The sequence below is a fragment of the Nelumbo lutea genome, chromosome 1, assembly GCF_056320005.1.
Source record: "Nelumbo lutea isolate HS-2025 chromosome 1, American lotus-T2T, whole genome shotgun sequence".
Lineage (NCBI taxonomy): Eukaryota > Viridiplantae > Streptophyta > Magnoliopsida > Proteales > Nelumbonaceae > Nelumbo > Nelumbo lutea.
The window spans coordinates 8,547,688-8,572,177 of NC_142684.1; the positions used below are offsets into that span (position 1 = coordinate 8,547,688).

The 24,490-nt window shown below is 40.2% G+C and overlaps 1 protein-coding gene and 2 pseudogenes across 3 annotated transcripts; all 3 read left to right on the plus strand.

Annotated features, from left to right (window-relative positions):
- The first annotated feature begins 1,618 nt into the window (after window positions 1-1,618).
- LOC148873419 (UDP-glycosyltransferase 74F2-like) lies at window positions 1,619-5,346 on the plus strand. 2 transcript variants are annotated; one of them, XM_088942262.1, is made up of 3 exons: window positions 1,619-2,521; window positions 2,860-3,862; window positions 4,349-5,346. In XM_088942262.1, the coding sequence occupies exons 2-3, from the start codon at window positions 3,212-3,214 to the stop codon at window positions 5,072-5,074; spliced, it is 1,377 nt and encodes a 458-aa protein (XP_088798388.1). In that variant the 5' UTR covers window positions 1,619-2,521; window positions 2,860-3,211; the 3' UTR covers window positions 5,075-5,346. The 2 variants fall into 2 exon arrangements, with proteins under 2 accessions (XP_088798388.1, XP_088798387.1); XM_088942261.1 differs by having other exon boundaries at window positions 2,863-3,862.
- On the plus strand, window positions 1,673-2,728 carry LOC148873420 (nicotinate N-methyltransferase 1 pseudogene; annotated as a pseudogene). Its single transcript, XR_016098331.1, has one exon. The product of XR_016098331.1 is annotated as a nicotinate N-methyltransferase 1 pseudogene (transcript).
- A 3,454-nt stretch (window positions 5,347-8,800) lies between the features above and the next one.
- Window positions 8,801-22,197, plus strand: LOC148873421 (UDP-glycosyltransferase 74F2-like; annotated as a pseudogene).
- Window positions 22,198-24,490: the final 2,293 nt, after the last annotated feature.

Sequence of the window (24,490 nt, forward strand, 5' to 3'; positions counted from 1 at the left end):
AATTAGACTTGTTCATGGGTCGGGTCAGGCTGGGGTTGGGTTCAGGCCGATCAGGCTTTGTTTTGTATTAACAGAAAACACTCAAACCTAAACCTGAGCCCGACCTGACCATTGGGTCTAGGTTTGGAGTCTGAGCCTGACCCTTATATAAAGCCCAAAGCCCGGGGTTGAGCCAGAGCCTATTCAGAAAATTGGAAAAAGTTTTTTTTTCTTTTTTTATTCAATAAAAAATTGTTTTATTTATATTAAAAGGCCTCAAAACCCAAAAAATAATGAAAGAGTTCACTATTAGTTAAAAAAAAGAATAATAATAAAGAAAGAATATATTATATATGTTTTATTATATGAAATATATTTTCATTATATAATATATTATCAAGTTAGGCTCGGGCTCAGGCTAGGCGTTTTTTAGAAAGCCCGAGCCCAACCTGAAAAAGGGTTGGACCTGGTGTTTTAGGCCCAAGACCGAGTCTACGGACCTAATATCTTGTCCAAGCTCGACTTAGATCAGGTAGGGCCAGGCTGGGCCGATCCGTTGGGCTACTTGGCCCATGAACATGTCTAATCCCAATATAGAGCTGGGATGGGATATGGGACTAGAACTATAAATTGGGCCATGTTGGATCCAGCCCATCACTGTAGCATGTAGGTCGTGCCACGACATGACCCAAGGGTATGGACCATGTTGGGCTTGGGTTTTCAAACCTAAGGCTGACATGGCAAAGCATGACAAGGCAACCCATGCTGGCACGGGTCCGCGGCTTGACACAATTTGTTTATCTATATGTAATAATAATATGCAATATATGATATATAAATGTATATAAATTTTTATTTTCAAGTTTATTATAGTATTTTATTCCAATTGTATTACAATTTTTATAATTTCACTTTATTATTTCATATATAAATAATTATATACATCAAAATTCATATAAAAAATTATAAATTTTTTTCAATTTTTATCTATTTTGTTAATATATTTTAACTTTTTTTTAAATATGCTTCTGTCGTGGCCTTGCCCGGCCTGGCTCAAGGCTCGGCCCAAATCCACCTGGGCACGTGCCAATGGCCGTGCCGGGCCTGACCTCTGAAGTATCCGAGAGGACACAACACACAAGCACGGCTCGGCACGGCACCATGAAACTGTCAATTCTCATCTTGACTTAGAAAGCAGGAAGAGAACGTACTCTTAAAGCCTTTAACGTGCTCCTTACATTTAGGCAGGCAGGCACGTAGTGTACGAGTCTCTATTTTATTCTTTTTGTCTCTTTGAACTTGATGCACAATTCGACGATTGGTTTGGTTAAGTTGTAGAGGTATAAAATCCACATGTGCCTGTCATTTTATCAAAATCCACATTCGATGTTAAGGGTAAAAAGTTGGGTTCTACACTTCTATCACATAAAGGCAACTTTTTGCCTTTAATATAAAAAAAAAATTATTTAATAATTAAAATAGGGTAAAATTTTTAGAATTATATCAAGAAAGGGCACTACTGGGAGGTTAAGGTCGCCGGCGACAATTATGCTCGCGGACGAGACAATGGAAACCTAAAACAGCAGTGGACAGTGGGTGTAGTTAATAGTATCGCTCCCTCACCTCCTTATCAAAAACCAACAACAGCAGTGGCAGTCATCTCTGAGAAGTAAGAACTCAGAAGAAGAGCTCTATGGTCATGGTGGATGAGACAACCGAAACCCAAAACAACGCCAGGCTGGCCACATTGGAGCTTGCCAACATAATCAGCATCCCGATGTCCTTCAATGCCATCGTCCGCCTCAAGGTCCCCGATCCCATCTAGCAAGGTAGTTCCAATGTCCCTCTCTCTGCCTTTGAGATCCTAGCACGTGTCCTCCCAACCAATGATTCCGAAAACCTCTAGCACATCCTTCAAATGCTCACCAACTACGACGTCTTCTCGGAGAACATCGTCGACGACTGCTCGAAGCACAAGTACTCCTTGACGGAGATTGGAAAGACCCTGGTCACTAACGGAGAGGGTTTATCGTACACTGCATACATTCTGCAACACCGCTAGGATGCACTGGTGAAGGCGTGACCCATCCTGCACGAGGTGGTGGTGGACCCAAAAGAGGAACCGTTCGTGAAGGCCAACGGTGAGCCGGCATACTCGTACTACGGAGACAAGCCAGAGATGAAAGAGCTAATGCAGAAGGTGTTGGTTGGGCTCCCTTCCCACGTGGAGGGCCCACAAACAATGAAAAAAAAAAGGAGGCAGAGAGTTGGAAGTCGAAGAGACTCATAAAGGTAGCCTCTTCGACTTCACATGAGAGAGAAATTGAGGAGCATTAAAGAAAGAAAAAAAAAACTTCTATGAACTGAACCTGTTCGGTAAAGCCTACCACCGAAAACAGAAGAGAGAGAGAGAGAGAGGGGAAAGAAGAAGAGTTTTTTTGAGTTCTCATGGGTGAAGAATACAAACTTGTGCAGTGATCCTTTCTCCAATCATCTTAGGATTTCAGTGTGCAGTCAATGGTGCCTCAAGCTACATATCTAGGTTTGATTTATTATTTCTCTTCTCTATTATCATTTTGGTGAGATTCATTTTTGTCTGAGTTATTTGGTAATATGGGATGAAATTCACGTTTATTGGGTGAGTAGTTGATGCTGATATCCTCTAGATTCACTGCTAGAGAAGAATTTGGTTGTATTCCATTAATTTATTAGTGGAAGTTTTAAGTGGCTAGTTGCCCGTGGATTGTGTTATTGTTATTGCATACACTTTCTATTTGATTGATATTGTTTGGCTTGCATGTTCATTTAATTGCAGAAAGAGGGAATGTGAATTATTTTGCTTCAGTTCAGATTAAATGTTTTTTGGCTATTGTGAGATAGCAGGTTTATTCCCAACAGAGGGCTATATCGGGAGTATTCGTGCCGTTCATGAAAGTGATCTTGAAAGGCTACGATGGGTTCAAAGGGGTGGAGCATCGCAATGTTATGATCATTAGCATGAATAGAGAGCAGAGGAGGAAGATGAACAACAATGCCCTTTCTTTATATTTTTTTCAAAAAGTTTACCCTATTTTAGTTATTATATAAAATATTACTTTTTATTGATATTAATAGCAAAAAGTTGCTATGTGCAAGAAACCCTTTTATCTACTAGCCACAACTTCTCCATATATAAATGTGTTTCTTCTTCCGGTAAAAATGAAGACTGGTGTAACAACTTTAGAGAAGAGAAATGGAGGGGAAGAGAGCTTATCATAGAGGCCACGTATTAGTACTCCCTTGCCCAACCCAAGGCCACATTAATCCACTGCTCCAAGTCGCCAAGCGTTTAGCTTTCAAAGGGCTCAAGACCACGCTTGTAACCGCCCTCTCGTCCTGGAGGTCAATGTACACCGAGTCCATCTCCGTCGATGTCCAAACTATCTCCGATGGCTACGATGATGGCGGATTTCTGAAAGCGGAGAGTATCGAAGCCTACCTCAATCGTTTTAAAGAAGTTGGCTCGCAAACCTTGGCTGAGCTCATCAAGAAACAGAAGAGCTCTGGACACCCAGTTGATTGCCTTGTGTACGATTCATTCCTTCCATGGGCTCTGGATGTAGCCAAAAGTTTTGGCTTAGTTGGGGCTCCATTCTTCACTCAGTCGTGTGCTGTTGAAAATATATACTACCATGTTCACCAGGGACTACTGACAGTCCCAATGACAGAGACTACTGCTGCTGCTCTTCCTGGGTTGCCACCACTTGACATCATGGACATGCCATCTTTTCTCTCTGTATCTGGGTCATACCCGTCCTATTTTGCAATGGTTGTAAATCAGTTCTCTAACTTGGAGACAACAGATTGGATCCTTGTCAACACCTTCCAAGAGTTAGAGGTTGAGGTGGGTATTTCAAAATTTCTCAACATAACAAATTGATCAATGTCCAAGTTTTATTCAAATGGCTATACTTGGGTCCCATTTGATTCGCAGGAATAGGAGTCTGGAATCAGAATTGGAATGGACCATTCTGATTTCAATTGTTTGATTGGATGGAATTAGAATCTCATTCTCAATCCTGGTAGAATGACATTCCCCAATTTAAGGGAATGGCCATTCCCTCCCTCTCCCTTGGGAATGAAATTTTATTCCTGCTGATTTCAATTTCCATTCTGATTCCTGTCTGTACCAAACAGACTATAAAAAAAGATCATTCCAATTCTGATTCCAAGGGATTTCTGTTCTGATTCCAACTGCAAACCAAATGGAGCCTTAAATCAATCTGGTGGTAGGGAATGATGAGGAGAGGCAAAATCCTCTATCCCCTGTTCCATTTTCCCCTTTGAACTAAAGTTGCGCTTGTTTTTGTGTTGGTAAATTCTCATATAGGAGGTAGATTGGATGACAAGACGCTGGCCACTATTGCGGACAATTGGACCAACAATACCGTCTATGTATATGGACAAAAGGGTGACATATGATAAGGACTATGGTCTCAATCTCTTCAAGTCAGATGGTAGTGCTTGCTTGAATTGGCTAAACAAAAGGGCTGCTGGATCAGTTGTTTATGTGTCGTTTGGGAGCCTTGCAGCACTTGAAGTAGAACAGATGGAGGAACTTGGGTGGGGATTGAGGGCGACTAATAGCCACTTCCTGTGGGTTGTGAGATCATCAGAGGTGGACAAGCTGCCAAGCAAGTTCATAGAAGAGACATCAGACAAGGGGCTGATTGTGGCATGGAGTCCCCAGTTGGAGGTTTTAGCTCACCAGGCAGTGGGTTGCTTTGTTACGCATTGTGGGTGGAATTCTACTCTGGAGGCTGTGAGCTTGGGCGTGCCAATGGTGGGAATCCCACAGTGGACGGATCAACCCACAAATGCAAAGTATGTGGAGGATGTATGGGAAGTGGGTCTCAGGGCTCGGCCAGGTGAAAAGGGAATTGTATGTAGAGAAGAGGTAGAGCGCTGCGTAAGGGAAATTATGGAGGGAGAGAGAGGGGAACAAATTAGGAAGAATGCCTTCAAGTGGAGAAATTTGGCTAAAGAGGCAATAGATGAAGGTGGAAGTTCAGATAAAAACCTTGACGAGTTTGTAGCTAAATTGGTGTTTAAGTGATGACTTTTTCTATCAGCAGATACTTGTTGACCAGGTAATAGAGCCCCTTTATCAGCATATAACCAATTTCAACTCTAAGTCTGTTTGGAAACGATGCAAATGGAGTGTAAATCTCAGTTTAGGATAAATTTCTATTTTGGTTTATTTTTGTGTGTTTGGCAACATTACATTTTCGGAATTATAAACATTCAAAATGTCAACAACCCACACTCTGTATCAATGTTCGCCCGTGAATTGGCATCAATTTCAAGCTGGCACCTATTCCAACAGTACTTTGGGGCTATAAATTCTGACCCTGGGTTGAACCATCTTCTTACATTTATGCATTGACAAATGAAAACATGGTTTTCAAAACTAGAACAGACCAGAAAAACCGGGAACCGGTCACCTGATCGATTCCATTTTTCCCTAAAACCACTTTTTCCCCCAAAACCGTTGATTTTGGTCAGCAAGCCGTTGAACTGGCTGGTTAACCATTCAAACCGTTCAAACGATTTTGACCGTTTTCCTTTTTTTTTTATTATTTTTATTTTTTTGTTAGAACGGGCCGGCCGTTCAGATCAAACGGTCAGACCGTTCGAACCAGTAACCGGACCCCGACCGGTTTGATCATTGGTTCGTTTTTAAAAACCCTGAATGAAAGAAAACACATTTTCTAATGCAAATTTACATTGATAATAAGATGTAAAAGTACATCAATAAAAAAGAAGTAAATTTGCACTAAAGTGGGTTTTTGATAAAAAAAGACATACTTTATTGTAATTCGTGTTTGCATCCATGCTAAAAATCTATTTGGTAAGAAGGTAAGTTTGTTGGTTCAAAACTAACCGAACTTTATAATTTATATGAACCGTTTTACACTCAACATATATACATTCACACTTATTTGCATCGTTTCCAAATACAGCCTAAGGTTTCCAATTTACCCCCGGCTCCTTGCCAAATTCAGTAGCAACCTTTCATCTAAACTAGAACCTAGTTTAAATTAGGATTATTGTTTAGTAGGCTAATCCTTTTGTTATGGTCAATACTTGGTTCCTAACATTAACGGAAAGTTATTCGGGGGTGGGGGTCAGACGGGGTTTAGTTTTCTCGAGGTATAAAATATTGCTAGGGTTAAGTTCAAGAGAATTTTACCAACTGATGGTGGCTCATGTGGCTAGCGGTGGCAATTGGGCGGGTTGGTTGGGTTTGGTTTGGTTTGGGTTGAACCCAAATCCGATTTAATCCAAACGAATTGAATCGAGGTGATCGAGTCTATTCATTTTAAGTCGAATTGGTCCGGACTCAGGTCAAATTGATTTGAATTTATGTCGATTTGGGTGAAGTGTGTTGTTTTGAGACAAAACTAATTTTTGTTAATAATTAATAGAAAATTAATAAATTAATTATAACTTTTTTTTTCAAATGAAGAAAATTAAAAAAAAAATGCTAAGGAATTAATAATTATATATTAGTAGTTAACCCAATGGTTATCTACAACCCAACCCATTTAAATTGACCCAATGGGTGATCAAACTCATTTCCAACCTGCCAAGTAAATGGGTGGATTAGATACTGGGTGGATTGGGTGGGTTCAGTGGGTTGAGTGAAAAATTGCCACCCCTACATGTGGCAATGTCTCTCACTCATTAGTTGTGGTGGAGAGATGTGGGATCAAATCCAAGGGGGCTGGTTATGGGTATGGAATAGGCTACCCCCAGGTCTCTTGCCAACAAAATGTGTTTTAACACCCTACCAACATGATCTAACACTGCACATCTAATACATGGCAGCCCCCACTTTTATGGTGGTTTCTAAATCTCATGTCAGATCTGTTGGTAGGGTATTGGAAGATGGTTTATTGAGGGGAATTCCCAACTCGATATCCCATGAATTATACAATTTATATAATAAATAAAATATGAATATGTTCGAAAGAGAAATGTGGTTTCAGTCCATATATATATGGTCACAACAGCCATTACAGCTATACATACAGAATATCTTGCCATCAAGGATAAAGGAGATGTTCTGGATGCATGGCTGCAATGGTTGTTAGAACCAGCCTGTTCTTTGACAAACGGGATCTTCTACTCACTTTTCCTACCCACCCTCTATCCGTCATGATGAATTGCAGCCACACATCTCTATTATAAATTGAGATATGTGTGGCTGCAATTCAAGGCAGGGAGAGAGTGGGTAAGAAAAGTGAGTAGAAAATCTGGGTTCGTTCTTTGGACCCAATGTAGCCTAATCTAAACTCTGAGGATTCCTATAATAACCCAAGGTTTTTAGAGCTAGGTTGGTAATTAGGAGTTCTTCAGATATATAGCCTCAGCAACTATTGGTGTCATAGATGGAAATATCTCCCTTGTACTTCATGAGGATATGTTCTCGATGTTCAACTACTGATTGGAACTCAATAATCTCACATGCACATCTCAACATGTGTTGGGAACACCTTTCATACTTATCATGGGGGAGATGTTCCCAATTAGACCTGTTCATGGGCTCAGTCAGGCCGGTCAGGCTTTGTTTTTCTATTAACAGAAAACACTCAAACCTGAGCCCAAGCCCGACCTTACCATATAAAGCCCGAAGCTCAGGGCCGAGCCAAAGCCTGGCCAGAAAATTGGAAAAAAGTTTTTTTTCTTTTTTTATTCAATAAAAAACTGTTTTATTTATATTAAAATACCTCAAAACCTAAAAAATAATGAACGATTTCACAATTACATGAAAAAAAGAAGAATAAAGAAAAAATATATTATATATTTTTATATATTATCAAGTTGGGCTCGAGCTCAGGCCAGGCTTTTTTGAGAAAGCCCGAGCCTGACCTGAAAAAGGTTGGGCCTGGTGTTTTAGGCCCAAGCCTTAGCCTATGGAACTGATATGTTATCCAAGCCCGACTTAGATCGGGTAGGGCCAGGCTAGGCCAACCTGCCGGGCAACTTCGTCCATGATCAAGTCTATTCCCAATACAGATATTGGATGGGATATGAGACTACAGCTGTAAATTGGGCCATGTTGGGCTTGGGTCTTCAGGCCTAAGGCCAAAATGGCAAATCATAACAAGGCTAGCCATGCTGGCACCGATCCGTGGATCGACACAGTATGCTTATCTGTATGTAATAATAATATAATAATAATATGTAATATATAATTTATAAATGTATATAAGTTTTTATTTTCAAGTTCGTTATACTATTTTATTTCAATTGTATTGCAATTTTTATAATTTCACTATTGTTTCATATATAAACAATTGTATACCTCAAAATTCATATAAGATAAAATTATAAGATTTTTTTCAATTTTTGTCTATTTTGTTAATATATTTTAAAATTTTCATTATATTTATTTTTTTTTGAAAAATTATGCCTCCCATGGCCTGGCCCGGCCTAGCTCAAGGCTCGGCCCAGGTCCGCCTGGGCTCGTGCCAATAGCCGCGCCGGGCCTGATCTCTAAAGTATCCGAGAGGACACAACATACAAGCACGGCCCGGCACGGCACCATGGAACTGTCAATTCTCATCTTGACTTCGGAAGAAGGAAGAGAACGTACTTTTAAAGCCTTTATCGTGCTCCTCACATTTCGACGATTGGGTTGGTTAAGCTGTAGAGCTACAAAATCCCCATGTGCCTGTTATTTTATCTACAATTCTAGCCACATCTTCTCCATATATAAATGTGTATCTTCTTCCTGTAAAAATGGAGACTGGTGTACCAAATTTAGAGAACAGAAATGGAGAGGAAGAGAGCTTATAATAGAGGCCATGTATTAGTACTCCCTTACCCAACCCAAGGCCACATTATTAACCCACTGCTCCATGTCGCCAAGCGTTTAGCTTTCAAAGGGTTCAAGACCACGCTTGTAACCACACCTCTCGTCCTGGAGGTCAATGGACATCGAGTCCATCTCCGTTGACCGTCGACGTCCAAACTATCTCCGATGGCTACGATGATGGCGGAGTTCTGAAAGCAGAGAGTACCGAAGCCTACCTCAATCGTTTTAAAGAAGTTAGCTCGCAAACCTTGGCTGAGCTCATCTATGGACACCCAGTTGATTGCCTTGTGTACAATTCATTCCTTCCATGGGCTCTAGATGTAGCCAAAAGTTTGGGCTTAATTGGTGTTGGGGAAAATGGGATCACTGTAATTTAGGAGGAGAAGTTTTGAGGCGCATCTGAAGACACTGTTTTTAGAACGTTATTTGCCCCCACTCAGTTTTACTGAGTTTGCTGTTGGATTACAGGCAAATTCGTTCCCAGGATACAACAGAGCCTTGGGTGAGAATCTGCAACCAGCAAAGTTGAAGAGTCTCCAAAGAAACCTTCTGTGAGATTGTAGCAGACCTGACTGAGAGAGAGAGAGATAGTGAATTTCGAAATTGTGTGTTTTGGAGTCTGATCCATGCTCCTTAAATAATTTGTGAAGAGGTATAAGAAAAAGGTAGGTGCTAGTTTAGAGAAGGCACCTTGAGCAGTCACAATTTCAACCATTGTGACTGTTTAAAAAGTTGTTAACAGTTGGTGACTATTAACTTTGAATTGTGCCTCTTGATCACACCCGATCGAATCGTGACCGTTGATCTCATCAATGGTGATCAACGGTCATCAACGTACCAAACCAGAGCCGCCCATCGCAAGCCACGCGGGTGCGAGCAAAGTGTGCCTCTAAAGCACCTCATTGCGCCACACACACACACGCACACGCGTGCGTGCGCATTGTGCGATATCGAATCCCCATACTCTCCTCTACTAATTCTAAGGAGTGTAAATCAGCTCCTATTGAAATATTGAAAACAAAACATATAATTTTCCAATGTGGGACAAGTTCAAAACTGGGTTTTTGTAAGAGAAAAACTGATTTTTTTCAAACAAGTGTACAGGTGCAATTTCTCATGTAATTGACCAATCAAACCCATTGGATTTAATCTCTTATGAGATTAAAATCCAACAATCCCCCACATTGATTGATCAATTACATAGTTCTCTCTCAATCCAAACTACTATGACATAGTTATGCATACAAAAGGTGTTTATCAACTTAAACCTCTTGTTAGTATAGTTATCTCAGAGCCTTGTCAAAGTTATTGGTGGTAAGACATTAAACCAATTACTCTCAAGACAGACCAAAGACACCTATACACATAAAAATGTTCAGTCTCTACAAGAGTTTCAAATTTTGCTCAACACTGTTATGGCCATGTACTTTTTTCCTAGTTTCATGAACAATCCCGAGAGCAAACCCAAACCCTCATGAGAAGCGGCACCACTTCTATGTTCACATAGGTGAAGTTCTACTATGTGCTTCGTTATTTGACACATTTCAGAACTTCATTAAGAGTTTATCTCAACCTCTCATCATAACGGATAGCACTGTTTATGTTGTGATGGAAAATTTCTCAATGTCAGTGCTAACAGTCACATTGCTGTAACTTGTTGTTACCCATTAAACCCAATACTGATGGCTTTTTCAGTTCAGGTTGGGTTACCGTTACAGGTGACTAAGTAAAAAGTTTTAATCCCATCTCTTTTGTTGTCATTCTTATTAATTCTCTGGCTAAACCCTTGGTAAGAGGATCAACCAAGTTTTTACTTGACCTCACATAGGTTATAGTGATGACTCCATCTTGAATCAATTGCCTAACAAATTCATGTCTCAGACTTATATGTCTGGACTTACCATTGTAGATACCATTGTAGGCCCTTGACAGAGTTGCCTCACTATCACAGTAAATGGAAATTGGAGGCATAGGACTAGGCCAAAGTTTTATATCCAAAAATAAATTCCTAATCCATTCAGCATATTTTCCAGCAGACGCTAAGGCTATGAATTCGGATTCCATGGTCGAGTGAGATATACAAGTTTATCTCTTGGATGCCCAAGAGATCGCACCCTCACCAAGGACAAAAATCCATCCAGATGTGGACTTGTTATCTCCATTACCGGTAATCCAACTTGCATCAGTGTACCCTTCTAGTACAGTTGGATAATCACAATAAAACAAGCCAAGTTCCGAAGTTCTCTTGAGATACCCAAGAACTCTCCCAATTGCCTTCTAGTGCTCTGCACCGGGATTACTTGTAAATCGACTGAGTTTACTTACTGCAAATGCAATATCAGGTCTGGTACAAAGCATAGCATACATCAAGCTTCCTACTGCACTAGCATACTCAAGTTGTGCAATTGCTCTACCAGTATTTTCTACTAGTTTTATACTAGAATCATATGGCATGCTATATTCTTTAAACCCTAAATGCTTAAATTTCTCAAGTACTTTCTCAATATAATGTGATTGGTTTAGTGCATAGCCCCTACTATGCTTTTTAACTTTTATTCCCAAGATGGTATCTACTTCTCCTAAATCTTTCATCTTGAAAACAGAGGATAAATAGTTTTTAGTTTCATTTATGCCAACCATATTTGTACCCACAATAAGCATATCATCCACATAAAGACACATAATTACTCCATAATTTTCAGTGAATTTTGAGTAGATGCATCTATCAGCACTATTATGTTTAAAACCAAAAGCTAAAATGCAAGAATCAAATTTCTCATGCCACTGTTTAGGTGCTTGTTTTAATCCATATAGTGATTTAACCAGTTTACAGACTTTCTTCTCGTTTCCAAGAAGAACAAATCCTTCTGGTTGTTCCATGTAAACCTCTTCATTTAAATTACCATTTAAGAAAGCAATTTTAACATTCATTTGGTGAACAGATAAGTGATAAATTGAAGCTAATGCTATAAGTGTTCTAATAGAAGTTGTTATAGCCACTGGTGCATAGGTGTCAAAGTAATCAATCCCTTCCTTTTGACTAAATCCTTTGGCTACCAATCTAGCCTTAAAAGTTTGCACAGTTCCATCGGTGTTGTATTTTCTTCTAAACACCCATTTGCATTTTATTGGTTTTGATCCTAGAGGCAGGTCTACTAGCACCCATGTGTTATTTGACATTATTGAATCAATTTCATCATTTATAGCTTCATTCCAAAATGCAGCATCTCTAGAGGTCATGGCCTCACTATAGGTTTTTGGATCATTTTCAATGTTTAGGACAATGGGTATTTTATTTAAAATCTTCTCTCTATCAGCCTCAACCAAAAATACAATTGACTGAGTAGAGATAAAATCTGAACCTAAGTGTTTCTCTATTCTTTGTCTTTGACTTCTTCTAAGTCCTATTGTAGGTGTTATAGTTGTGTCATTTCTTCTTTCAGTCTCATTATTATCAACAGGTATTGAGATCTGAGTTTCTCTGTCATTTTCTGTGGATTCATATTCCGCAGGTTCAGAACACAGTTTATTTTCAAAGAATTCAACATCTCTAGTCTCAATTATTATGTTAGACTCTAAGTCTAGAAGCCTATAGGCCTTGCTATGTTCTGCATATCCAACAAACATACTTTTCTTAGCTTTGTGTCCTAATTTGGTTCTTTTAGGATCTAGAACTCTATAATATGCTAAGCACCCCCACACTTTTAGATATGCTAAATTAGGTTTTTTTCCTATCCATAATTCATATGGACATTTGTTATTAACTCTATAAACAATTCTGTTATGTAAATGGCAGGCTGTTAGGAGTGCTTCCCCCCACAGGTTTAAGGGTGCATTAGCTTTTAACAACATGCAGTTTATCATTTCTATAAGTGTTCTATTTTTCCTTTCAGCTAGGCCATTCTGCTGAGGGGTATAGGGAGCAGAATACTGATGTATTATTCCAAATTCTTCACAGAAAGAATTAAACTCATTTTTAAAGTATTCAACACCCCTATCACTTCTAAGGATTTTAATTTTCTTTTCTAGTTGATTTTCAACTTCTGTCTTATATAGTTTAAACATGTCAAAGGCTTCATCCTTAGTTCTCATAAGGTAGACATACGTGTATCTAGAAAAGTTATCTATAAATGTTATGGAGTATCTCTTGCCTCTTCTAGTTAATACACCATTGAGTTTACAGATGTCAGAATGGATTAGTTCTAGAAGTTGAGAATTTCTCTCAACACTAGGGAAATGTTTCTTAGCCATTTTAGATTTTACACATATTTCACATTTTCTAGTTGATTCATTACTGTAAGTAATTATACCTAGTTTGCTCATGTTCTTTATGGATTTAAAATTCAAGTGTGCTAATCTATCATGCCATAAAGAGAAAGAATCAACAATATAAGTAGAAACTTTTCCTTCAATAATACTTAATTTGAACATACCATTACAACCATATCCCTTTCCAACAAACATCCCATTCTTGGATATGATTAGGTTGTTGGATTCAAAGGCAACTTTAAATCCCCTCTTACAAACAAAAATTTACTGAGACCAAGTTCTTTCTAATGTCAGGAACATGGAGAACATTCAGGAGAGTTAGTGTCTTTCCGGAGGTGAAGTTCAACTCTACGTTGCCTCTTCCAGCAACTTTGGCACATGTTTGGTTTCCCATCTGTACCTCTTGGCCATCAGTCGCTTCTTCATATGTCTTGAATAATGACTTGTCCTTACAAACATGGACTGTGGCGCCTGAATCAAACCACCATCCAGAAGACAATTTTGCCATGTTGACTTTAGTAATCATGGCCACGAGATTGTCTTCTACCATGTTTGCAGACTTGGTTCTGCCTTTCCGATATCGGCAGACTCGAGCATAATGCCCCTTCTTTCCACAAACATAGCAGGATCCTTTCTTATTGTTGCTCTTTTTGAAGTTCCCATTCTTCTTCTTTACTTGTAATGTAGGGTTAGTCTTCTTCGATCTGTTTTCCACAAAATTTACCTTAGAGTTCAGCATACCGGTCAGGGTCTTATCCCTACTGTCTCTAATTCGAGACTCTTCTTCAATACGAAGGTGTTGCTGAATTTGCTCCAAGGTAAATTCTTCAGCCTTGTGCAGAAGCTTCTTCCTGTAATCCTTCCAAGAGGGTGGAAGTTTGGCAATGATTGCTCCCACTTGGAAAGATTCAGGAAGAATGATGTTAAGGGATCAAATTTTATTGACTATCACCTGTAGTTCATGAACTTGCTCCAGTATAGGTTTATGGTCGTTCATGGTGAAGTCAAAATATTCTGCAATAAGATACTTATTCATACCTACTTCTTGCACCTTGTATTTGAATTCCAGGGCCTTCCAAATTTCTTTTGGAGATGCAAGTTCCTTGTAGAAGTTGTAGAGCCGGTCTGATAAGGCATTCAATATGTGTCCTCGGCACAGAAGTGAGTCATCTTCCCGTTTTACTCTTACATTCTTTAGTTTCTCAGAGTATTTGTCAGTGGGTTCAGGAAGTGATTGTAGATTCGGGTCCAACAGATAGTATAGCTTCAGTGTGGTAAAAAAGAAAATCATCTTGTCTTGCCATCGACTGAAATTCGTTCCATCGAACTGGTCTAATCGAACAAGATCTTGGTTCATCATTTTGATCGAAGTCATGCTTGCTTCCGCCTCCATTGCATACTAACGTTCTAAAAATGTTGGGGAAGATGGGGTAACTGTAACTTAGGAGGAGAAGCTCTGAGGCATGTCTGAAGACACTGTCTTTAGAACGTTATTTGCCCCCACTCAGTTTTACTGAGTTTGCTGTTGGGTTACAGACAAATTCGTTCCCAGGATACAACAGAGTCTTGGGCGAGAATCTGGAACCAACAAAGTTGAAGAGTCTCCAAAGAAACCTTCTGTGAGACTGTAGCAGACCTGACTAAGAGAGAGAGAAATAGTGAATTTCGAAATTGTGTGTTTTGGAGTATGATTCATGCTCCTTAAATAATTTGTGAAGTGGTATAAGGAAAATGTAGGTGCTGGTTTAGAGAAGGCACCTTGAACAGTCACAATTTCAACCATTGTGACTGTTTAATAAGTTGTTAACAGTTGGTGACTGTTAACTTTGAATTGTGCCTCTTGATCACACCCGATCAAATCGTGACCGTTGGTCTCATCAATGGTGATCAATGGTCATCAACGTACCAAAACCAAAGCCACCCATCGCAAGCAACGCGGGTGCAAGCAAAGTGCGCCTCTAAAGCGCCTCATTGCGCCACACACACGCGCACACATGCGTGCACGTGCGTTGCGCGATATCGAATCCCCATACTCTCTTCTACTAATTCTAAGGAGTGTAAATCAGCTCCTATTGAAATATTGAAAACAAAACTTATAATTTTCCAATGTGGGACAAGTTCAAAACTGGGTTTTTGTAAGAGAAAAACTGATTTTTTCAAACAAGTGTACAGGTGCAATTTCTCATGTAATTGACCAATCAAACCCATTGGATTTAATCTCTTATAAGATTAAAATCCAATAGTTGGGGCTCCATTCTTCACTCAAATGTGTGCTGTTGAAAATATATACTACCATGTTCACCAGGGGCTATCGATAGTCCCAACGGCAGAGACTATTGCTGCTTCTCTTCCTGGGTTGCCACCACTTGAGATCATGGACATGCCATCTTTTATCTCTATACCAGATTGATACCCGTCTTATCTTGCAATGGTTATCGGGCTGACTATGCAAGCACCCGGACGATCGAATCGACTTCGGACTTGAAGCCTCACGTAAAGAGCTAGGCGTAGAGCCTTAGTAGAGAGAATTGCTAAAGAAAATTCTTGTGCGTCTATTGAGCTCAAAAACTGAAGTATTTATAGTATACACTGGTAGTCTTGTAGAATAACTAGGAAAGTAAAACAACTAAAACAACTAGGAATTGGACTTGACGTCCACCGTCCGATAGCCACCATCTCCAAGGTAGTGAGCTATCGACACTATCCTGGGTTTGTTGGATCACGTAAGGACTCTCTAGGCGTGCGCGGTGTGGACTGTCGCCAGTTGTTGAGATGGTCCTCCATCATTCTCCCCCACTTGGAAAGAACTCGACCCCGAGTCATGATCGGGATATGCAAGTGTCGCGTCCGGTAAATAACGATGAAGATCAACAACATTAAAGGTTTTGGAAATACCCAAGTGATCTAGTAATTCCACTACATAGGCAATGTCATTGATCTTTTTAAGGATCTTGTATGGGTCGTATTTCCATGGCTATAACTTGCTATGCTTCCCAACGGGTATTCGTTCCTTCCTTAAGAACACCATGACTTCATCACCGACGTCAAACACTTGGTACCTGCGATGTCGGTCAGCTGCAAGCTTATACTTTACATTGGTCCTTTGAAGTTTCTGCTATACTTCTTCCTGTACTGACTGGATCTGTTTGGCCAGCTGCTCTACAGAAGTGCTGAGGCCGGGTACTCTGGGTAGCTTTACTAAGTCCAATGCATGGTTAGGTACCTTCATGTAAACAATTGAAAACGGGGATCTACCTGTAGAGCTATGAACTGCATTGTTGTAGGTGAACTCTGCCCATGCTATGGAAAAATCCCACTGCTTCGGTTTCTCCCTGCAGATACTACGGATCAAGTTACCTAGGGTTCGATTCACCACCTCTGTCTGTCCATCTGTCTATGGATGAGTTGTACTGTTGAAATTCAATGATGAGTCAAATAGTCTCCACAGGGTCATCTAGAAGTGACTTAAGAACCTCGTATCTCGATCCGATGTGATGGTCTTAGGTACCCCATGTAAACGGACAATCTCCCTGAAAAATAGCTTAGTTGTCGCTGTTGCAACTGCGACGTTCTTGCATGGGAGGAAATGTGCTAGAGAACTGGTCAAACACCACAAAGATGGAGTCCATATTTCTTGGAGTCTTTGGCAATTCTAACACGAAATCCATGGACAAGTCTTCCCAAATCGCAGTAGGAACAGGTAGAGGCATGTAGAGGCCAGTATTTTGGGTCTGTCCCTTAGTTGTCTGACATATATAGCATCTACTCACAATAGTGGCCACATCTCTCCTTAATTTAGGCCAGTAGTAACACCCCTTGAAAGCCTCAATTATCTTGCCCCTCCCGAGGTGTCCTGTTAAGCCGCCCCCATGTAGATCCCTGATGATCTTCTCGCGGAGGGAGATGCAAGGGATGCACAGTTGGTCCCCCTTCATAAGAAACCCATCATGTATGTAGAAATCACCTTCTGGCTATCGATTCATGCACTTTTCCCAAACCTGTTTGAAGTCCTCGTCCTGGGCGTACAAATCTTTTAAGCACTCAAAGCCTACAATTTCAATACTAAGAGTCTTGATGAGGGCCACACGCCTGCTCAAAGCATTGTCCACTGTGTTTTGTTGCCTAGCCTTATACACAATTTTATATGGGAATTTACCAATAAAAGCAGACCACCTTGCATGCAGATCACTCCTCAACTATTTCTGCTTACTTAAATACTTAAGAGTTTGATAGTCGGTGTAGAGGACAAATTCTTTAGCAATCAAATAGTGTTCCCATGTCTTTAATGCTCTTATAATAGCATAAAATTCTTTATCATAAGTGGACCATTTCTTCCTGGCTTCGCATAGCTTTTCACTGAAGAAGGCAATTGGTCTCTTTTCTTGTGACAACACAACCCCTATGCCGACTCCATTGGCATCACACTCAACCTCAAATAGTTTGTCAAAACTTGGTAGTGCTAGGATAGGAGCAGTACATAATTTTTCTTTTATGAAGGTGAAACTTTGCTCTTGCTCCTCTCCCCATTGAAACTTTCCCTTTTTCAAACACTCAGTGATAGGTGCTACAATACTAATAAAGTGTTTGATAAATCACCTGTAGAATGTTGCTAACCCATGGAAATGTCTTACGTCCGTGACGTTTGTTAGGGTCGGCCACTCCCTAATGGCTCACACTTTTTCCTCATCCACTTTAATTCCGTCCTTACTTATAATGAACCCCAAGAACAACAAATTGCCGCTCATAAAAGTGCACTTCCTTAAATTAGCATATAATTTGTTCTCCCTTAATGTACTCAATACCTCTTTGATATGTCCTATGTGCTCAGTGATAGATTTAATGTAAATCAAGATATCATCAAAATATACCACAACAAATTTACCAATAAAAGGATGCAGTACCTGATTCATTAGCCTCATGAAGGTGCTGGGTGTGTTAGTTAGTCCAAAAGGCATGACTAACCATTCGAATAGTTCATCTCTAGTCTTGAAAGTTGTTTTCCATTCATCTCTGGGATGGATCCTGATATGATGGTAACCACTCCTGAGATCGATTTTGGAAAAGACCACAGCCCCATCAAGTTGATCAAGCATGTCGTCCAACCTGGGAATGGGAAACTTGTAGCCAATAGTGATCTTATATCTCCGGGATGGATCCTGATATGATGGTAACCACTCCTGAGATCGATTTTGGAAAAGACCACAGCCCCATCAAGTTGATCAAGCATGTCGTCCAACCTGGGAATGGGAAACTTGTAGCCAATAGTGATCTTATGAATTGCTCTGCTGTCGACACACATCCTCCAACTCTCATCTTTCTTGGGTGTTAGTAATGCTGGTACTACACAAGGGTTCATGCTAACTCGGATATGCCCCTTTCTCGAAACTTGTAGCCAATAGTGATCTTATGAATTGCTCTGCTGTCGACACACATCCTCCAACTCTCATCTTTCTTGGGTGTTAGTAATGCTGGTACTACACAAGGTTTCATGCTAACTCGGATATGCCCCTTTCTCAATAATTCTTCTACCTTCTCTCGTAAGATCTCATTCTCTTTAGGACTCATCCTGTAGTGTGGTAGATTAGGTAGGCTAGCACTAGGGACAAAGTCAATATGATGTTGGATATCTCGCAGGGTGGGAGCTCGTTAGGTAACTCATCAGGAACCAGTGACTCATTCATGCTTTCTCCCTTTACCACCAGCAAGTGGACCTCACGGGTATCCTTACATTCTTTTACAAACTCAGAATGGTGATGCATTATGGTAAGAAAATTTCGCTCTTCTGTCTTTGGAGCCTTGTGTTGGTTCTTTTTTGCCATGGGTAATAAGGTATAGCGTACACCCTCTTTCTCGAGCTGGTACGTATTCTTCCTACCCAGGTGTTTGGCATCTGCATCGAACTGCCAAGGCCTACCAAGCAAAATATGGCAAGCATCCATGTCCACAATATCACAATATACCTCATTAGTGTACTTACCAATAGAGAATGGAACCTTGCAGCGTTCCTCCACACATACGCCCCTGACTTCCTTGATCCACCCAATTGTGTACGGGTTTGGGTGTTTCTCAGGAAGTAGTTGCAGTTTCTGTACCACATCCCTATAGATAATATTTTCCTGATTGTCACTGTCAATAATTAAATCAAATAATTTACCCTGTACAGTACACCTAGTGCGAAATAGTCGGTGTCATTGTGTGGCATCTTCGCTTCTCTGAGATAGCGTTAGCTTCCTCACAACGCACGTGTACCCTTCATGATCATAGGTACCTTCTTCGTCTTCTCCATCGAGTCCACAATATACTTCATCGTCACCCTCTTCTTCCTCCTCTCTCTCTACCATGTTAACTACCTTTCTTCTGGGACAGTCACTAGACCTATGCCCAACTTCATTGCACATGAAGCATTTAAAAGGAGCAGGTTTTGCACAGGGATTACTGGCTTTAGGAGGGTTGGAAGTGTTACCTCGAGTGTTTCCTCCCGTGGTGGCCTTACTGGCGTTAGCTGTACTTGGCGGGTGGGAGGGTTGTACTCCTGGGGCAGGTTTGCTCTTGTAGACTACTGTCAGCCTTCAAAGCTAAGTCCCTTGCTTCCTGCACACTTAGAACCATCTGGACACCAATCTTGTCTCTAATAGCAAGTCTCAACCCACTCAGGTAACGGGCTGCCTGCTGGTTGTCACTTTTAGATAGTTGGTTCCGTTCAGCCAATCTCAAAAATTCTGATGTGTATTCGTTTACACTTCTTGTTCCCTGTGCACACCGTTGATATGATTCAAACATATATTGCTTGAAGTTAGGGGGTAAAAGCCTACCTCTGATTAACTGCTTCATACGCCTCTATGTTCGAACTGGACCTCTTCCTTCTCTGATCCGAGTCTCCCTCATTCGTTCCCACTAGACAGATGCTCCTTCCTTCAGTCGAAAAGCTACTAATTTCACCATTCTTTCTTTCGGGATCTCCATGTACTCGAAGAAACAGTCGACCTCGGTGATCCAATCCAGAAGGCCCTCCATATCCATATCCCCACTAAAAGTAGGAATATCCACCTTGAGTTTAAACTCATCATTATTCTGACAGTGATTAAAATTGCCAGGATTTCACCAATTCCTACCGTTTTTGCCATCACTGGGAATAACTGGAGCAACGTTGAGTTCTAGTTCATCGTCACTATCATCATCAAGAACAGGATTCCGGGTAATAGGATCGATGAGTGGTCTACCGGGTTCTAGTTCATCGTCATTATCCCGGTTCCTTGGAACATCCTCCCGTAACAAAGTCCGCAGTCGTCCAATGATCTCTGCCAACTGCTGCTCAATGTTACGCGTGGTTGTGCGTTGCTCTTCGATCGCTCTCCAAACAGCTTGTAACCCCTGATCTCCATCACGGGGTTGGTTGCTACCATCTTGGTTGGCCATCTGACTGGGCGAACTCCCGCTCTGATACCACCTAACGCAGCGTGATGCACTCGACCGGGCTGACTATGCAAGCACCCGGATGATCGAATCGGCTTTGAACTTGAAGCCTCATGTAAAGAGCTAGGCGTAGAGCCTTAGTAGAGAGAATTGCTAAAGAAAATTCTTGTGTGCCTATTGAGCTCAGAAACTGAAGTATTTATAATACATACTGGTAGTCTTGTAGAATAACTAGGAAAGTAAAACAACTAAAACAAGTAGGAATTGGACTTGACGTCCACCGTCCGATAGCCACCATCTCCAAGGCAGTGAGTTGTCGACACTATCCTGGGTTTGTTGGATCACGTAAGGACTCTCTAGGCGTGTGCAGTGTGGACTGTCGCCAATTGTTGAGCTGGTCCTCCATCATAAATCAATTCTCTAACTTGGAGACAACAGATTGGATCCTTGTCAACACCTTCCAAGAGTTGGAGGTTGAGGTGGGTATTTCAAAATTTCTCAACATAACAAATTGATCAATGTCCAAGTTTTATTCAAATGGCTATATTTAGGTCCCATTCGATTCGCAGGAATAGGAGTCTGGAATCAGAATCTAAATTTGGAACATTCTAATTTCAATTGTTTGGTTGAGCGGAATTGGAATGTCATTCTCATTCCTGATAGAATGACATTCCCCAATTTAAGTGAATGGCCATTCCCTCCCCTCCCTTGGGAATGAAATTCCATTTCTGCTGATTTCAATTTCCATTCCGATTCCTATACGAACCAAACAGACTACATTGGAAAAGATCTTTCCCATACTGATTCCGACTAGAAACTAAACGGACTCTTAAATCAATCTGGTGGTAGGGAATGGTGAGGAGAGACAAAATCCTCTATCCCTTGTTCCATTTTCCCTAGCTTTGAACTTAAGTTGCACTTGTTTTTGTGTTGGTGAATTCTCATATAGGAGGTAGATTGGGTGACAAGACGCTGGCCACTATTGCGGACAATTGGACCAACAATACCATCTATGTATATAGACAAAAGAGTGACAGATGGTAAGGACTATGGTATCAATCTCTTCAAGTCAGATGGTGGTGCCTGCTTGAATTGGCTAAACAAAAGGGCTGCTGGATCAGTTGTTTATGTGTCGTTTGGGAGCTTTGCAGCACTTGAGGTAGAACAGATGGAGGAACTTGGGTGGGGATTGAGGACGACTAATAGCCACTTCTTATGGGTTGTGGGATCATCAGAGGTGGACAAGCTTCCAAACAAGTTCATAGAAGAGACATCAGACAAGGGGCTGATTGTGGCATGGAGTCCCCAGTTGGAGGTTTTAGCTCACCGGGCAGTGGGCTGCTTTGTTACGTATTGTGGGTGGAATTCTACTCTGGAGGCAGTGAGCTTGGGCGTGCCAATGGTGGGAATCCCACAGTGGACGGATCAACCCATAAATGCAAAGTTAGTGGAGGATGTATGGGAAGTGGGTCTCAGGGCTCGGCCAGGTGAAAAGGGAATTGTATGTAGAGAAGAGGTAGAGCGCTGCGTAAGGGAAATTATGGAGGGAGAGGGAGGGGAACAAACTAGGAAGAATGCCATCAAGTGGAGAAATTTGGCTAGAGGTAATAGATGAAGGTGGAAGTTCAGATAAAAACCTTGACGAATTTGTAGCTAAATTGGTGTTCAAGTAATGACTTTCTCTCTATCATACCAAATACCAGAATGGTGGTAGAGAAGAGTTTGAAACTTCTCTCTTAGTTCAGCAGATACTTATTGACTAGAGATTAAAACTCCTCTATGACATTAATGAGGTTCGTATCAAGGTTCAAAGTATTAATATAGGCCAATACGTCGTATCGGTAACTTTTTTAGGTTTTATTTAAACCGGTTCAAAGGGATCGGTTTAAGGCCCAACTACCCTCCGATCCATAATTTGACTCGATGCAATTCCTGGAGGGGCATATTAAAAAGCCATCAGCACGATACGTATCAGCTGATACATATCGATACTTTGAACCTTGGTTCATATTAAAACAAGAAAAGACAGCATATGTTGAATTCATGTTATTACATTGTATAGATAACAGTCTATTATACTATCTAGTTTTAGTTCTTTGTAAATTTGAATCCATGTTATTAAACCAGATTCATTTATGACGACCATGAATATAGTTTAAATGAAGAGATCAAATTGGAGCATGCGTTAAAACTGATAGCTTAGGGTGAAACTTGGGAAGGTTGGGTTGATGTTAGGACTAACCTGGGCCAAAAATCATTAAGTGTTAGGTTCTTGAGATAATGCAGGCTCTAACATATGAGTCTGACTGTCAGCATGAAGTGGTCCTACTCTCAATTTCTTTAAAAGCCTGTGCCCGACCCAACATTTTTTTAGGTATTGAATCATCATCTTGTGCCTTCATAAGGGCCACCATATTTCATTTTTAAATGGTACAGTATAAGTGTACAACACTTTTTTAGCAACAATTGATAACTCTTCTCAAAGTAGTGTGGTGGTGGGGTCAATAGCAAGAGCTCAAAACCACATATCTTCTGGGACAACCCAGTTTTAAGTACCAACCAAGCCACCACCTCAGTTGGTGAGTCCGATCCAGCATAATCCTTGGCACAAATGTCGGGGTTTGGTTTCTCTATTTGGTTAGCTTTTAATATGAAGAGTTAAAATATAATCTGATGTTTGTTTTCTTGTTGAGGCCTGATTTAGGTTAGTTGGTTTTAGTACGTGTACAAATGTGTTTCTCTTTCAAAGAATCATCACCTATTCTGATTTACATTCTCGACGTTTGGAAAGAGTATAAATTAGGTCAGACCGGAAAAATCGGGAATTGGTCACTTGACCGGTTTCGTTTACTTCTAAAACTATTTTTTCCCCTAAAATTATTGATTTTGGTCAACAAACTGCTGAATCGGCCGATTAAATGTTCGAATGGTTTTGACCGTTTTTTAAATTTTTAATTTTTTTAATTTTTTGTCAGAATGGGCCGGTCGTTTGGGTCAAACGGTCGGACCGTTTGAACCGGCAACTGAACCCCTGACCGGTTCGGTCACCGGTTCATTTTTAAAAACTATGGTATAAATACAAATATATATAGTATAAATACATACTAAATGCAAGGTTTTGTATTCTTTAAATTTGTATTTGTATTCCTTCCAAACTAAGCTTAAAGCTCTGTTTGTATTTTTACTTTGACATTGTTTTGTTTGTTTATTAGTTAATTTGTAAGAAGTAAAATGATGTGATCCCCAATTATATATATTTATATATGATATGTGAAGTGAATTTATAAAGATCTATGATATATGATATAAAAGTGAAATTTTACTAAATAAAAATCTGCTTTATCTGGAAATCAAATTATATAGGGACAGTATATTTGCATTCTGTCAAGCTAAATCTGGTAGCTTTTTGGCATCAATGCCATCTCTTCAAAAAATTAGTGCCACATCGGTGTTATGTCTGAAATCCGTTTTTGGAAAATGTCAAGCCAAATCTGTGTTGTTTATGCGTGTTCAGTGATTAATATTTGATTCTGTTTTGTCACAAGACAAAACACAATGATCGAGTCTGGAGACACTTTCTCTCGATGAAACGAATTGTTGTCGTATGGCGGGAAAATCTGTTCACAATATATGACAATCTTTGTTAATGATCATCATCAGTTAAAAAAATTGTACTCCATCCAAATAAATCTTCAACACGGCACGAGTGATGCCTTGAGAAAGATAAATCTGTTTAGGAATTTTTAGTACGTGAAAAATTAAGCTGCTGCTATTTGCGCTGATTTTATAGCGTTATGTTTTGTGAAGATCCGTTTCATCAACCTGTTAGGTTTTAATCTCTATCATGTGGGTTTACATATTCAGTGAAACAATTGCATTGATGGGCTATTTTGTGAGTGGGCTTAATTAAGTAATTCATTTATGCAAAGTTCATAGACTTTAATAAGAAGGTATGGAGTTAATGAG

Excerpts from the sequence above, each read along its gene's own strand:
- LOC148873419 (XM_088942262.1), top strand. The coding sequence starts at position 3,212 with ATGGAGGGGAAGAGAGCTTATCATAGAGGCCACGTATTAGTACTCCCT. Across the intron at positions 3,863-4,348 it reads TCCAAGAGTTAGAGGTTGAG|GAGGTAGATTGGATGACAAG; the intron begins GTGGGTATTTCA and ends ATTCTCATATAG.